This window comes from Malurus melanocephalus, unplaced genomic scaffold (genome assembly GCF_030028575.1).
Source record: "Malurus melanocephalus ecotype Western Australia unplaced genomic scaffold, MMel_1.1 scaffold_75, whole genome shotgun sequence".
In the NCBI taxonomy this organism is placed as follows: domain Eukaryota; kingdom Metazoa; phylum Chordata; class Aves; order Passeriformes; family Maluridae; genus Malurus; species Malurus melanocephalus.
The window spans coordinates 2,326,234-2,342,680 of record NW_026623307.1 but is presented as its reverse complement, the minus strand read 5'-3'; the positions used below and the strand labels follow the sequence as shown (position 1 = coordinate 2,342,680).

At 40.0% G+C, this 16,447-nt stretch overlaps 1 protein-coding gene across 1 annotated transcript in view; it reads left to right on the top strand.

Annotated features, from left to right (window-relative positions):
* Nucleotides 1-16,447, top strand: part of PSMD1 (proteasome 26S subunit, non-ATPase 1) — a 63,536-nt gene that overhangs the window by 39,912 nt on the left and 7,177 nt on the right. Inside the window, exons 17-20 of the mRNA XM_057367183.1 lie at nt 4,076-4,190; nt 6,025-6,141; nt 12,264-12,366; nt 15,589-15,758. Coding sequence (XP_057223166.1) covers nt 4,076-4,190; nt 6,025-6,141; nt 12,264-12,366; nt 15,589-15,758 — 505 coding nt within the window. The remainder of the gene's footprint in view (nt 1-4,075; nt 4,191-6,024; nt 6,142-12,263; nt 12,367-15,588; nt 15,759-16,447) is intronic.

The following is a 16,447-nucleotide window of genomic DNA, read 5'->3' as shown; positions in this document are numbered from 1 at the left end:
TCTTATTGCTGTCTTGGTGCATCTTTATTTTTCTTTATGATTTTGTTTGACTTCTGAAACAAACCAAACGGAATCTTGGAGGAGGTCCTTCATCTGCAGCCCATTTGTCACAACAGTAAAACTTACCCTGATCTAGGGTAGAAACAAAGCTGTAGCTGACTTCTGTGTTGAAGTTCCCTGGAAGAAACTTTTAGAGATTTTTGGCTTTTTTATTCATTTTGTTTCCTGGTAACAGGATAAAGTTGAAGCTAGCTGTGATGTTGGGTTTTTTTGTGTACAGGTCTGGGTTCACTGACGTCTGTGGTTTCATGGCTTATGTAGGAGCAGCTGAGCAATTTTCAGATGAAAATGAAGGAAATTATCAGGCCATTTCTTTGTCATCATTTTGCTGTTGTAGTAAAATGTAATTGCAAAAGCAAACTGCTTGAGTAAAACCAGTGTTAGGAAAAAAGGAAGGAATCAGTGCATTAAAGATAATTTGGTTTTTAAAAATAGRCATTGCCTGTCTTTCTAAGATACACAGCCCACTTTAGAGACATGCCTTAGGTTTTGATGTAGGAATTTTTAGATGAAATTGCTGGACTGTGTTATGGGAGGGTCATGCTAGAGGACTATAGAACATTTCTTCTGTCTTCAAATCAAATCTACTTCAGGTTTAGAGTTTTTACTGTGACTTTAAAGAGGGGAGGAAAAAATTGTGTCTGGAGATAAAACTTCCACTCACTGAATCTTCTAATGTTTTTCTGGTATTTCATGTGATGTTAATTTCTGTGTTTAATTTGCAGTAATGACAGATATCTGTATTAGGAGTGAGTAAGARTAACCAATTGCTGAATGTGAGTTGTGACAAACCACTTGTCTTTTTTAGTACTGTTTTTAAGTTTTCTCACACTCTTTATTGTTTCTCTCTCTCTCTCCCACCAGAGGTTTCTATTCTGTAACCACTGATTCAGCCTGAAACTGCTGATTCAGCCATSAGCAGTCAACAGAGTGATGGAGATCTCCAGCAGGGAGCCAGAGGGGTGGACTTGTTTGGGAACATGTGTGGGGCTTGGTACCAGTGAGGTGGAAACTTTCTCCATCAGCAGGAGGACTGTCCCTCTGGGCTGTGCTGAGTGTCAAGTCAGCAGCTCGAGGGGCTGTGCTCTTAGTGAGGGGCCGGGGAAAGGAGAGCATGGTCATGTTTTAAACATATTCCCCAACTGGATTGCCAGATGGATGTAATGCCATGGGAACACAGCTGCTGCTTRTGAGGGCTTTTTAACTTTTCTTTTGATCACTTGACAGAATTATTTTGGGTTTTATGAATTGTATGGAGTGTGGATTTGGGTTTATACGGGTTGACCTTTGGCAGCGCCGTGTAGGACTTTGTAAAACGTCTCAGCAATAAAGAAGCAAATGTTACTGCATAAGCATTGATGCCAACAGTGCTCTCGTGCACTGAGGTCCTGTTCGTCTGATACACACTTTTACAAGACACTTTCCCACTTGTTGATGTGCCTTCTAGATCTCTGTTATGTGAGAAGACACTTTTTGAAGATTAAAGATTTGAGAAAACTGCATTACTGAGGAAAGTGGTGAGACCCGTTAAGTTCCAAAGAGGATTTACAGAAGGCCTCCTGTAAAAATGTTTGATGGTTTTATGGATAGATTTGATATAAAAGTATTTCAAATAATGAATTTAAATCTGGCCAAGAATTCCAAAATCAATTAGTGTACATTAATCCTGACWTTATAATAAAAAGTGTTGGAACTTCAGAGCCTGAAGACAGAAAAATGTGTCCAAGTTAATGATTCTGTAAAATCCAGCTTTCTGAACAGGAATTTAATGATTAATGCTTCAGAGTGCATAATCACATCTTTGCCAGAAAGTGTTTTTCTCTTCTTTGGCTCACAATCTGCCTGTTTAACATTATCTGAAGTAAAGCAAACACAGAGGTGTTAAGGGTCTTTGTGCAAGAGCTGGACTCTTCTGTGTAGCTGAATGCTTGGGCTCATTTATTATAGGATTTGTGTCTCCTGGTCTCCACATCAGCTCATTTTTAAAAAAATGTTGTCAGCATCTAAGCTGTTATTTGAGCAAGACACTGATAGGTAATTTTAAATGTGTCTTTTAGTTTGTCAKCTTCACTCATAGTGTATGACAGAATTGTTCTGTTGCCCAGCTTGTTAGCCTCTCTTAACATTTGTCATCATCTCTTCTTTTTGTGATTTTTTTTTGCTGCTGTTGAAGGTGGTGGGGGATTTGTAAGGTGATGTTGGGAGATGGGATTCTTTCCTCTTGTGGATGCTTTGCAAAGATTCAAATGGAAGTAGGGGTGAGATGGGAGGTCTGGGTGCTTGCTGCTGTTACTGCTGAGGCTTTGAGTAGCTTCTGAAGCCTGGGGGCCTTTAGGTCCCTTCAGCAGTTCTGGAGGAGGACTGGAGCCTGTGTGGTGGTGCTGCCTRTCTGTGATCAGCTGGMGTAGGAGAGAGGAATGCAAAGAGGAGTTCAGGACTGGTTATGAGACCATGGGAAAGTGTTGAAATGGGGAYAGCTAAAGTAAAAATTAATTGACTGTATGCGTAGAATGTGACTGAAGTGTGAGTGKGTCATTATATGAACATGTCTTCTGTCCCCAGTCACAATGAAATAAGAGAATGAGCTAGGTTAACATCTTTTTTATTACTGTTTTCCATGATTCWACTATTCATTTAATTAAAACCCTTGCTAAAGTATACTTTATAGTGCTTTTTCTCTCTCTTGAGTTGTTGAGTGCCTTGACAATGATCCTACATGATGCTGTAATTCCCGTGTACAAACAGGTACTGCTGCCACCCTCCAACCTCCATCTTTCAGTATAGCAAATGTAAGAAATTAAGTTAAAACAAAGGTGCTTTTGGATTTTTCCTGTGTACATTTTAGTCTGAARCCTACTAGTTTATAGTAGAGGTAAATGGCTTGCAAGACTGCTTCTAGGCTTGTGAATGTGACAATTAAAATGCTAGTCTGTCTGGGCTGCAAGACAGTGAGATGGAGTGAAGAGACAGATGGTGTTCTCTTTGAAAACAGATATAATGAAGTTACAGTTTATTTTCCATCTTTATTCTTCATGAGCATGTAYTTGCCAATTGCATTCCTGCGTCGCTCTTGTGTTCATGGTGTCATGAGACTGGATATGCTGAACTTGGCATTGTTTGATATTATGAAGTGTTTTGTGTGGCATCAGAATTAAACGAGGGATAAATATGACCATGAAGACAGGAAGGAAATTAATATATTAACACCTCTGAGTTCTGCCCTACTTCAGAAATATTCAATATTTACAAAGCTGTTTGCACTAGCAACATGTGTTTCTTGCTGTGGGAAATTTAGGCTCTCCATGTTCCAGCACTGGGCTGGAAGTACTGTTGCTGTAATGACCAGCAGGACACTGGTTCCCAGCTGGAGAGGTGTGAAGCATATAAACCCATTTCAGATCTCTTAAAAGGCAGCAACAGTCACAGTATGACACTGTAAGGAGGCAGCAGACGTTGCTCATAACCTGCTTGGAGTGTGTGCTGTGTCAGCATTTCCTCTCGTGCTGTGATTTACAGCAGTAGGTGGGGGTGAGGAGGAGTTGGCAGAAGCTGTGATTGCAAAAGGGAGTTTGGGACCCACCAACCTTGAAGGTTGATTGAATACTGGAGGTGGGTTTTGTGTCTGCTGSTGGGAAATTTAGTTCTGTGTAAACCTCTGCTTGTGGAAAGCCTGTCACAGCAGAATGATTCCTAGAGATAAAGACCTCAACCTCAAGAGATATATTATTTTTCTGGGTGATCTTTTAAGGCAGAAAAAAAGCACTGAAAAGTGGTGGAAACTGTGTGATTACCTGCATGATAGGAAAGTTTATTAATTTGTGCACATCCCTGTTCTCTTAACACATTTATTCCTCCCCCCCTGGTTAAGTTTTGAGAAATGCAAAAACATACCGTTTGGAAGAACAATTTGAAATTTTCAGGCATGGACCAAGTGAAGTCTACGTATTTTGAAGCACAATACCATGTTTTGAAGAACAATAATAATAAACAATATTCTTTTTTTGTCTTTCTCTAGAACTCCTGAACAATGTCCAAGCGTGGTTTCTTTACTGTCAGAGAGCTACAATCCCCACGTGCGTTATGGGGCTGCCATGGCTTTGGGGATCTGCTGTGCAGGCACTGGAAACAAGGTGAGGGCAAAGAAGCATCTGTGGCCAGGACTGTTCCTGCTCCCTCCTGCCATAGACACACTTATGTGCAAACATCACACATGCAGATGGATTTCTCACACATTTACACTACTTTAAATTCTTTAACTTGTTCTGGACATAGTTTCTTTTCCTGCTAGTACAGAATAGATAAAGCAGAAGAATGTTTTTATACRTTATTGCCACATTCTTGGAATTTTGTCTTCAAAACTTTTCTTAGAGCTTTCTTTCTGTCAAATTGCCACTGAAATTTAAATGTATCTTCAGTACTCCAAAATCAATAATACTTTGTCCTTTGAGAGCCAATGACAGGAAAACAGCAGGATTTTTGCTTAACTTCTAGCTCTTTTCATCTTGCCTGTCATACATGATTCATGAAAGATCCATGTAGTATAGCCAAATGCAATGAAATTCAGTTAAATTTATTGTAGTTTCAGGTGTGTAATTAACAACCAGTAATTTTTATTCTCATTTTATGAGTATCAGTGAAGGTTAATTCTCACAGGTGGTAACAGACTTTTTATAGTAGAAGGGTTCCCACTTCTGCTGTGGGAARTGTGCACTCACTGGAACAAACAGCCAGTAGACTTGGGAATAAGCTCCCTCTGCTTCTCCCACATGTGTATAATAATCTGTAGTAGTACAGAACTGTAGTTTCAGAACAGGTGCACAGACAGAAGTAATATGTCATGCTTTTGAGTCTTTGATAAATCTCTTGCTTATCTGTCTCATCTTTTCCCGTATTAAACATTTGGTCCGTGGCTTTTTGCGTGAGTGCTCCCAAGTGTCTCTGTGCTGCCAAAAGCACGGAATGCTGACGTGCACTGCCTGCCATCTTTAGTAGCTAAAGCATGCAGATTTGAAAGCAAACTGAGAGTCCTATTTTTATCCAGGTCGCTTTATTCTCAAGTGGAAGGTGGAATCAAGGAGTTAGTTATTTTTAACCTGCTGCATCTGACAAGTTAATTTAAGTGGAAATGCTTTTAGTCGCAAAAATGAGTCTTGTTTTATTTCCAGATACATTGTGTGATGACCTAAACCATCTGATTACACAGACATGTCTTCCAGACCTTCTATTAGCAGGTTTTGAAGGCCCAAATATATTCAGTTTTGGAGATCAAAATGTTCAGCTTTTTGTCATAGTGGGTGTTTCATCCATGGTGCTGAATGCTTGCCAGAGAGTGAATGAGTCACCTTCAGGTGAAGAAGTGCAGCCTCCAACATAGCTCAGATGGCAAAAGCAGTCTTAGTGAAGGCATGATGTTATTTTAGAAGTGGTTTGAAACCATTCTGTATAAAATGAACTTGTTTTTAAAAGYCTCACCCTGATGGAAATAACACCAAGAGGGGGTTGAAGTGGGAGTCTCTTGCACTCTGCACTCAACTGCATTTGCTCATGTTCTCAGTTTAAATATGTGCTCTTCAGAGAAAAGCACTCTGAACAAGGGGTTACCTAAATGACGCTAAATGCTACAGGTTCTAACAATAAAGTGTAAGGCCGAGAGTCTGGAATCTAATGTGATGAATGTATCTGTTGCTCATACCTGTTGTTTAGCTGTTGCCCAGTTTTTGCAGGTAGATCTTGTTCCATCCATCACTTGTTTTTAGTGTTTGTTTTCTTCTTCCCTATTTTTAGATTAAAATCTACAGAAATTAAAATCTACAGATTTCACCTTCATTTGCCAAGAACAGGCAAGACATTTTTAAAAGTATATCTGATAGCATCAATCTGATAACCTTCCATTGGAGTATTGAATCCTGGCATACTAAAAATAATAGTATTAACTCTGTGACTCTATTTCTTCTCTTTTTTTAGGAAGCAATTAACTTGCTTGAGCCAATGACAAATGATCCCGTGAACTACGTGCGTCAAGGAGCTCTCATTGCATCTGCTCTTATCATGATCCAGCAGACTGAGATCACCTGCCCAAAGGTAGTGTGTCACACCTCGCATACCAACCTGCAAGGTGGAAAATTGTCTTGGATGCCAAATCTTTGGTGCTTGGCGCTGCATATAAGCATTGGTAAGAAACTGCACATGTCTYGTAAAGAGCCAGAGCTGAATGTGCAGTGGGAAACTCCTGCCTGGATCAGAGCATGCGCTCTGAATGATGGGAAAGTGGATGGCAGCCTTCTAACCCTGGGCACTGCAAGAATAAATGCTTTTCCTTAAAAGGTTTCAAAGCATCTTGTAATGATAGGAAAGTGACTGTAAAGACATTGGTTTTGACAATAATGAGCTCAGTTTTGGATGTGGTCACCATGCATAGAGGTCCTGGTAGAGCAATGTTTACTTTGTAGTTAATCTTACATTTTTCAGGTGAAACAACTTCAGAACTGTCAGAACTGGCTTAGTGAGTTTATAGCAATTACATTCTTTAATGGAGTTTTCTGCTCATAAGATGAGAAGGATTGCATATGCTGTGTTTAGCTTTTAGGTGTAGGTTCCCTGTGAATGTGTSACAGGTGATGATATGCAAACATTTGTACAGACTAAATGTCCACATTAGGAGAAGCTCTCAGGTTCCACATTTCACCTGCTCTGGTGAGCACTGAGGCARAGTAGTAGCTGGTACTTTGCTACTCATCTGCTGTATATGGGTTGTTTTTTTTATGTCATTTTAGAAATGGAACTGTGATAAAAACAGCCACTTTTTTGCTGCACTTGGAGGAGGAGAAGGAAAAACCTTTTCTATCCAGTGGAAAATTTTACTTGAGAAAGCCAGAGAAGGAAATTACAAATACAGGTGTTTCGGTATTTCCAAGTCATAGAACATGAAAATTTGCTGGCAGACAGTTTGTTCCTTTGAATTATTAAAAAAAAAAAAAAAGAAGAAGAAGAAAAGCATTAGTTTTCACTGAACAGAATCTGGGAATTTTGTTTATAATAGCAGAATTGTAGTTCAAGTGAATAAACCAAGAATAGTAGTTCACTTAAACAAGGCAGTGCAGAACACTAGACTTTTGTGGGATCCCTTCATCTTCCAAGATATAAAGTCTCTATAATATGAAGTTGAATTATTTCTCTATGGAAAGAAATTATTTGTTGTTTTTATTGTTTATTCCTTGGTCAGGTGACTAGAATGCCAGGCCTCAATATAGGAGAYCAGGCTTAATCATTCTGTGTTCCTCTGATGCTGGACAAATTAGTACCCTAAAAGTTAGTTRTAATGTTATGGTTTCTTACTCAAAAGTAAAAGGAATATTTTGAGGGATATGYTGCCAATTAAGTTATTTATTATCCATGGGAAACGCTTTCTGGAGCTCTCTGCCAGTCTGAAAAAAAAATKACTCAACTCTGATGTGAAAGGGTGGAGTTCAGAAAAGGAGCCATTTTTGGATTGCAGAGACATATTTTGATCTGATTAGATTCCTGAGTGACATGCTGGACACTGTGCCAGAAGGTCTGACTTAATGGAAGTGGGTATTTGCATTGCTGAATAAGCATCTAGGAAGAGGAGTGTGATGATTACCTGGCCAGCTTCCTGTCATTGCTGCTCAGTTTTGTCTGTTCTTGGATTTTATATTTTTTTTTCAGTAAACTTCCTATTTTTGAGCTTTGGGTTAGAAATACTTTCAATTCTCTGTTGATCATTTGTGGTGAAGATACTAGCAAACAATCTTCCTTAAATAGTTTTAGATTTTTTGGGGAATAAAATGCCATCAGAGTTTTGAGAGCTGAGCATTGCAATGCTGAAATGCATTTCTGAATAAACAGAGATTTAAGAATCAAAGTATTTTGGTTTAAAAAAAGCCATTTTTATTGTGAGAAAAGGTAGATGTATGCCTTTGAATTACCTTCACTGTGATCTTTCCTTTGTGTTTGTCCTCTTCTTTGTTCTGCTCCCTCTTTGTTTAAATGAATAATGCAAAGAGTTTAAAGTTAAATAAAGAGTTTAAATAAAGAATTGTGAAATAAAGAATTGTGATTACATGGATGCCCCTTGAACTTGCAAGTTGCTTAAGGGCCAAAAAAGGGTAGCAGGTTTTGAGTGAAGGTAGTTCGGTCTCTGTGGAGTTGAAACAATTCCTCCAAGTGCAGCCAACATGATTTTTCCTGACCTCTGTTGATACATTTAAGAACGTTATTAGTGCCAGATATAAAATATTAACAAGTTTATTTTGTGAAATGGAATCTTAAATTACAGATGTGATGAGGTCATCATACCAGAAATCAATGACAACTTCATTATGTGCTTGTGACCTGCAGGGCAATTAAGTCAGCAGTTTTGGAGACAAACTACACATTGAGCTACTTGAAAAAGTAAATTCAATTCCTGGTTTTGTGTTAGGATAGTCATCTTGGCAAAATGAGAAAATAATAAACAACGTCAAGCCTTTTCCTCCACCCTCCTTCAGCCATACTGGCCTTTTTCTCCATCTTGTTTCAATCATATTGGCCTTTTAAGATGTGAAGATGCTCTTAAGAGCATTTTGCAAAAGCATTGTGCACATCACCTGCCAGTATTTCCTGTATTTAACTGTTTATAAAATTTTGTTCTTGACAATCTTCTGGGCTTCATGTGCATGAATATTCACTGGTGGAGGGAGAAGTGGTAAACAGCCCAATAAATAACAGCCCTTTGTGTTTGTGATAGGAAATGGTGCTCGTTCTCATATCTTAAAGTTTGTGTTGTTTCCTCACTGTTTCCAAGGTTCTGTGTTTGGCTGCATTTGAACTCAGTGCCATGTCATTTTGGCCAGCACTAATTATCAGAATAGGGTGGGTGTTTTGTTAGAAAGATGAAATGAGTCACTGTCTATATTTTAGTGTTCCTCCTGGAAGTTGCCCAAATAAATTTCTTGTGGCAGCATTTCCCAATGCTGTAAATTTTTTGAAATGCTTGAAGATTTCAAGGGAGAAACAAAGCTTGTGTGTTTCATAGCATATTATATAAACTTAGTCAGCAATTTGGGTTGTGCTTGTTGCTGTGGTTTGAAGGAAAAGTAACAGCAGATTAGAGGGCTTTACTAGGCAAACTCTGGCAGATTTTGCTTCAGATGCTTAAGAAATAGCTGTCTATTRGCATCTTGCTCCATTTTGTAGGAGGTAAGTTCCCCAGCACTTTATCCAAAGAGATGGAGGGGTGGCTGCATGTGAGGATAATACCTTCCTGAACCACTGTGCAGCCAGAGCTGCCAAAGCAGGCTTTGCCCAGCAGCAAGGAGTGTTTTCAGTGAGGACCTGATCCAGTCAAAATTCCCATTCCTGTGAAGTGTTTGCTTTGTAGGAGCAGCCTGAACAAGTGTGTGGGYCTCTAATGCATTGAGTGTTGAGACCTTTGGTCTCAATCCTTTGGTCTGGGTTTGCCTGWGGCTGAGCAGTTTCCCACTCTTTCATAGAACGATTTTCTTCCRTTGACTTTAAACTGAAAAGGGCACACTTAGTGCATTTTCCAGGACTGGCTCATGATGCACARGTATGCAGGATTTATCTAAACGCAGAACGCTCTTGATATGGCACTACATAAGAGAAGCAAACCATTTATATTGAACATGTAAACCTCAATGTAAGCTTTTATAAATAAAAATTGTGAGAGCTTGAAAAATCATAAAGSGAGTGAAGCAAAAGCAGAGTTTGGTCTGTATATCCAGAATAAACCCTGACAGTGTGTGTGCAGTATCTCACTGCCATACATCTGCCTGTGTGGCTACCCTGATAATTTATGTTACTCCTTTTTCTTAGTTTTAATAATTGCAAGGAAATTTAAGTCACCTCCTTTGGGGGTCTAATAACTAAAAGCATGTTAACACGAAAAGGAATTGATGAGTAGAGAACTAATATTAGTACACAAATTGTTGGACTTTGGCTGAAAAGTGGAAATAGCTGCTGTTTCCCCTGGCAGTTCTAAAAAATGCATCCTGCGCTTCCAGGGAATTGTTGTTTTGTTCAGMTTTGCTACTTCTGTTGTTCTGGTGCTTCCTGGTAGTGAGACTGTCCATTGGAGTGAAACAGAGTTATTTTAATGCAGTTCTGCTTAGCAGGACATGATGTGCTTATATGAATGTTAATGTCTTTTGGTATCACAAAATGGCTTAATCAGGTTAGATGCCATCAGTGCTGAATGAGTTGAGGTGACAAGTAGGAGCACTGGGTTACTGGCTGAAAGAGTGAAGGCAGGAAAGATGTCACCTAGGGAGTGTCTGTTCATTTAGGATACCTGTGTTTTGAGTGGTGTGTTGAGTTACCCTGCATTGAAAACCCTTTTGCAGAAAAGCAAATGTTCTTACTCAGAAGTGTCTCTGGGTGTGCAGGGCTGCCAAGCAGTGCTGCAGCWCTTGGGTATAATGCTTGTGGGTTGGAGAGACAATCTCTGTCTTTCATTTCCATCCCAGATATTGGATACAATCTCTCAAAGATCTGGGCTCAACTTCKTACTGCCTTTGGTCAAAAATTCACATGTGAAATGTGGTGAAATTCATTGCTAGCATTACCTTGGCTGCAGGATTACCTCATGGCTCTGATGTGCTTTTAATGGAGAATCTCATCTTGTGCCTTGCTGAGAAACCCTTGCAGTGTGATTTATCCCCTMAGACAGCTCTTCRTTCTGTTTCAATATTTATTTTCCACCTTGATGAATCCCAGTTTTACAAAATGTTATTCTCAGCACAGTTCTCACGTCCCTGACTCAGATGTATGAATGGATGTTTTTTCACAGGTGTGAAAGCTTTCTGCAATGCTTTGAGATTCCCCTAGACCACATGTGGTAGGAGTGATGCCTGAAGGCTGCTCTGCTGCTCTATGCTGGCCACCCTTGGCACAGCTCTGGAGCTCAGTGTCCTGCATGGATGGGGACCAGCAGTTTGCTGGGTGCTGTCCTGAGTGTCTTGGTCAGTGTTTAAACCTCTTTCCCAAGTACAGTCAGGCTYTGGGAACATCAGAGGCTGTGCCAAAGCCCCTCCCTAATGGTAGTGTTGAAGCTTGGCCTCRTAGGATCTTTCTTCAGATACTTGTCACTGAGCAAAGGTCACTGATGTCCCTGTAGAGCACGAGCTCTTTGGATGTGAGAAATGTCTGGGGAATGTGTGGTATTAAGGTTTTATACTTGGAAACTTTAATTGCATTTGCACTTCTAGGAACTGCTCTGTGTCTCTGGTGGCAGTGTCTGGYCCTGCTGCCCTGAGCTAAACGTTTGTCTTTTCCTCTGTGGCTGCAGATGTAGGTAGAGGACTTGGAATACCGGGCACAAAGTGGGCCAGTAGTGGGGGGAAACTTGTTRAAGACATCTTAGAAGAACTCTATTCAAAAATACCTCCTTTGCTTTTGAGAATGTCAAATGAARGCATAGTATGTAAACACAAAGAAAGAAAAAAGAAAATAAAACTTCACATGGGTGTCTGGATTAAAATTAATCTGAAAAAGAAATAAGAAATGCTCTTGCAGACATGCTGTAGGTGTAATTCAGCTTCCCAGGTTTTGACTGGATTTCAGATCGGGAGTTTCTGCTCTGCTTTTCCAGCTATAAAAATTATACTTGAACAATACTGTTGCTCCATTGCATATATTAAAAGACGTAAGTTATTAATTTGTGGTAAAGCCATAGATATTGCTGGATGTCTCTTCAACACTTGGTGAACCAATGACAGATGAAGCTCTTCAAGGCAATGATGATAATACAAGCAAAGATTTAGCAGTTTCCTTTACTGTGTATTAAGATACTGTGGTGGGCATACCRTGGCATAAACTGTTACTTTATTAAATATTTTCTTCAATGACTGTCACTTAAAAGGTAAGAGTGCAGTAACAAAGTTTGCAGATGATGTACCACAGGGGCATTATCRATACAGAAGAAATATTGTACAGGAAGAATGGAATAAGTTGGATGTTTTCAGCAGTAGGAATTGGATCAGTACGTGGATATCTTCAAGTGGGGAAAATCTCTGTAATTAATTATTGATGGGATGACTTGTAACACCAGTGACTAAAGCAGTTGAAAATGCAAATGTCATAGGATGCAGAAACAGAGGATGCTTCCATTAAAGATGGAATATTTGACTCATGCAGTCAGTTTTATAATCTCTCTTTTTTTTTTTATTATTATTATTTTTATCCAGGTCAGCCAGTTCAGGCAGCTCTATTCCAAAGTGATCAATGATAAGCATGATGATGTTATGGCAAAGTTTGGAGCAATCCTGGCACAAGGCATTTTGGATGCAGGTAATTCCCCAAACAGTTAAATTCATGTCAGAATTTCTTAAACTTGCCCTAAGTCTATTTTGAGTGTTGATTTATTATAGCATGACAGCTTGCTTCTTTATTTTTCTAAATCATCGCCTGCTCCAGAAATTCAGAAATCATGTGGTATCCAGTTCTCATATTTTTCTTTTTCTGTTAAACCAGTTTTAAAAAATCATACAAAAGTTTATGTATATATGTCTTTAATAACTATTTTTTGCTACTTTCATGATTATTAAAAGAGGTTGCACAAAGGAGGAAGCACAGTTAACTGATGAGTGTTTGTTCAGAAGACCCAGTTAGTTTCACAGACTACTGTTACCTTTTTCTAGCATAGAAAAGATAATTTCATGATTGTTAATGACTAAATGTTGAGTCAGAGATGGGATTCTCTAAAGCCACGAGCATTTCACAAGGGCTGATTTGCAGGGCCCGTTAAGGAAGGTTTCTGAAAGCAAAGAGGACAGACAATGTTTTGTACTTTCCCTTCTGCTGAGGGAACACTTGTACAGTGCTGTCTGTCAATGGCATCCTTTTTCTAGTTTTCAAACACAATTTCTCCCATCTGGTCTCTTGTGCTGTGGCCTTCTCTTGCCATGCACCTCCTTCCCTGTGAGGCAGAAACAAGCTGTTTTTCCTGTACTCTGAGATCAAGGTTACTCCTGAAGTCCCTAAGCAAAAGTGCCCCAGAATTTGTCCTGTGGTGTGGTTTAGGCACAGCACCGTGAGAGATGGTGACAGTGTGTGTATGAAATCTCTGCATCTCCAGCCTGTGTGCTGGGGGAGAAGAATGCCTGCACCTRTCTGCATGGAAACAGGTTTAAAAAGTTGTCCTGGTGGGCATGGGACTGTCAGGCTGCTCTGTCACAGGTGACCAGGGCTGCTCAGAGAGAAAACAGGGACCATCTTCTTGCCTCCTGGGTGCCCCTCCTGGAGCTCAGGCTGAGCAATGTTCTTGGCACAAGACTGTTAGAATAATTTTGGTCATTCCTGTACTCATACTCTGTTGCTGGGAAGCCAGAGACTAGCTGGCTCCAGGATTTTTCTCTCAGCAGTACAGACCTGTTTTGAATTCTGACCCTAAAGATTAAATCATAAAAATGCAACTAAAACCTTATTTGCTTCCTGTGTCACTCATGTGTTGTATAATGACTTGGAAACCAGAAACATCCAGTTTTAATAAACTACATGGGAATTTGTGCCAACTTTAACCTCTTTATTTCTTGCTGAGAGACTCAGGGAAGGCTGTGAACTCCTTTTCTTAACCTATTGCTATTTTCATTAGAGCCTCCTAAAAGAACAAATTCTTTTTATCCTTCCTATACAACTGGAAGTATTTATCTGAAAAATGAGTTATAGAATTTAATTATCACTACCAGGAGGAAATGGTTCTTTGTGTTATCTGCCACAGTTGGGGCAATTGAAGTTAGTTTTTTGTTGGGTCTTTTTTTTTGTGGGGGGAGGAGAAAAGTCCAATTCTCTTCCAATGGCAGGGTTTGATTAAATGTGCAAGATTTCCAGTACATGAGTGGTAAATGATGCACTAGAGGTGGGATTTTTGCTCTGACAATGAGGCAGTCATTTTTGCTGGTAGTTTCATGGAAGGAGGGTGTACCTTGAGGGCACTGAAKTGGAAMTGAAGGATTTGGTCATTGCCTAATKGATAAGCCCCAGCAGCTACATTTTTACTTTAATAAAAAAAGAAATAAGTAGACACTCTATCTTAGCCACAAAGTGTGTATTTTGGGAGATGGACCTTATAGTCCTACCCAAGGATCCCTGAGTGTTTATCTTTTGTGGGTTTTGAATTTTTTTTCCCAAGCATCATGTCACAGCTTTTATTCATCCAGCCAAGGATCTGGAATGTGTTCCCTTCCATACAGCCAGGGCTGCTATTTAATCATGAAGATAAATCACAATTGTGCAGTATTATGTCTCCTCACCTTTTCTGCTCCCTGCAAAATCCTGGGAGTGAGGGTGGGCTGTTTGTGAGTATAAAACAGCGGAAAGAAGTAGCATGATGGCATCTTTTGAATATGAAATCTATTACTCATTCAGAAAATTCCAGAGATTGGGTAATTATAAAGGTTAAAATTATGAAAATCAAAGTGTGAAAGTTTGATGAAGTSCAGTTAAGCTGCTTGTGCAACATTCACTGAGATCTATTGCTACCACAAAAGGAAGAGGAAGGAGATAGAATGTATTCAGAGCACCCTACAGGAGGCACCTTCCACTGCCTCTCCTGGGACTRACYCTGACAGATACCYAAGATGACAATMCTGCTTCAGTCAGAGCTTTCATTCRTTTTGGCWGCAAATGATAATTGTGTTTGTCCTTAAGACTCAGACAGCTCCATTGCTACCTGGCCCTGCTGAGGTGCTGGCTGTGCGAGGCAGGGAAAAGCTATTCCAGTTTGGGATTTTTAGCTACAAAGTGCTCTGACTTTGCCACGACAGTTAACYTCCCTGCTCCTGGTCTTGTCAGTGGTAATGGTTTGCTTGGTGCCCTCTTCAACTCAATTCACTGCATTCATCAGAAGACAGAAGAYCACATTAACACTTTCTCACTCTGTCTGCAAGTCCAATCTTTCAGTTTTGTTTCTTGCTKGATGTTTCTGTACTGCATCAGCATATGAAGTTGTTTTGGTCTCTGCTTTGTAAGTACAAATCTAAGACTTGGTTGTCTGGCAGAGATGTAATTTTGCTGCAAAGACTGMAGGAGCTTGTCTCTGTGCAGCCTAGATTGATAACATCTAGAAACAACTTCTGAAGTTGCTTATRTTTACATTTTTTTCTCCTGAGATGGTGTAGGATAAAAACCTAGGCATGTTTCTTCGAGTAACTGATAGTTCAGGGAGGCAGTCACAGAAAGGAAAGTTTCTATATGCTCTGCTGAATATGTACTGTATTTCTCCTGAGTCTTGTCTTGGGGATCATTTATGTGCTGTGTTTTAAAACTGCCTATAGCAAAGGTTTGCCTTTTTCTCCACTCACATTTCCTGTACTCCTGTCTAAACTGTAACCTGGCAAAATGAGTGTGAAAGGGCTGTATTCTCTGATTGTATTTGGATACTGTAGAGTAGTTTGGTCTACAGTGCTGTATGTCTGTTTTACTGAGCAGCTGTTTGAGATACATTGCTCAGGTGCCTTTGTGGAGTACCCAGGAATTCACTCCCTAGCTTATTCCATTTGTGATTCCTTGCAGGGGGCCATAACGTAACCATTTCACTGCAGTCGAGGACAGGACATACTCACATGCCTTCTGTGGTGGGAGTTCTGGTCTTCACCCAGTTTTGGTTCTGGTTCCCCCTGTCACACTTCTTGTCRCTGGCGTTCACCCCAACCTGTGTCATTGGCCTTAACAAGGATCTTAAGGTATGTAACAAGGAGAAGGGACACTGAAAAGCTGCTTGGAAGTCTCAAGGGGTCTGCAAGCCATGTGCATGGATTTGTTGGTTTTCTTTGCATGTTTTCAACTTTTTTGTGCCTAAAAAGGGCTCTAACTGAAAGAAATCTGAAAAACAGGCTTAAATTGCAGTGCTGGTGGTGGAAATGGGGACAAGAAAAATGTAGAGAGCAGATACTGACCTCTTTACTTCAAAGTAGCTTAAAAAGACGGGAACTTTATTCAGAGTATTTGAGCAGAGAACACCCCATTATCACTCCTGAAGGTCAGGGTTATTTTTTGAAAAAGCATGTTGTCTCCCTGGCCTCCCAGATGAATTATGTCATGTTCTCCCCTAGGAAAGCTAGCAGTGGGAAAAGAGGATTTGTTTGGATTCCTTGGGGAGTAAACATTAAACTGAGCAGCCATGGGTACTGCACTTCTCTTATGCATCTGTTCTTCCAGCTGTCAGCTGTAGTACAGCCCCTGAAGCTGTGTGCCATGCTGGGTCTGCTGTGCTAAGAATTCAGCTAGGAAATTCCACAATAAAGCTTATGGATGTGGCAGCATGGGGGTGTTTGTTTAAGAGCTTGGGTTGACTGTCAAAAGATGCTTTCTAGCCTTGCTTTAGTAGCCAAGAATAAGARAGTGTGTGACACCAGTAATTCACCCCCAAATG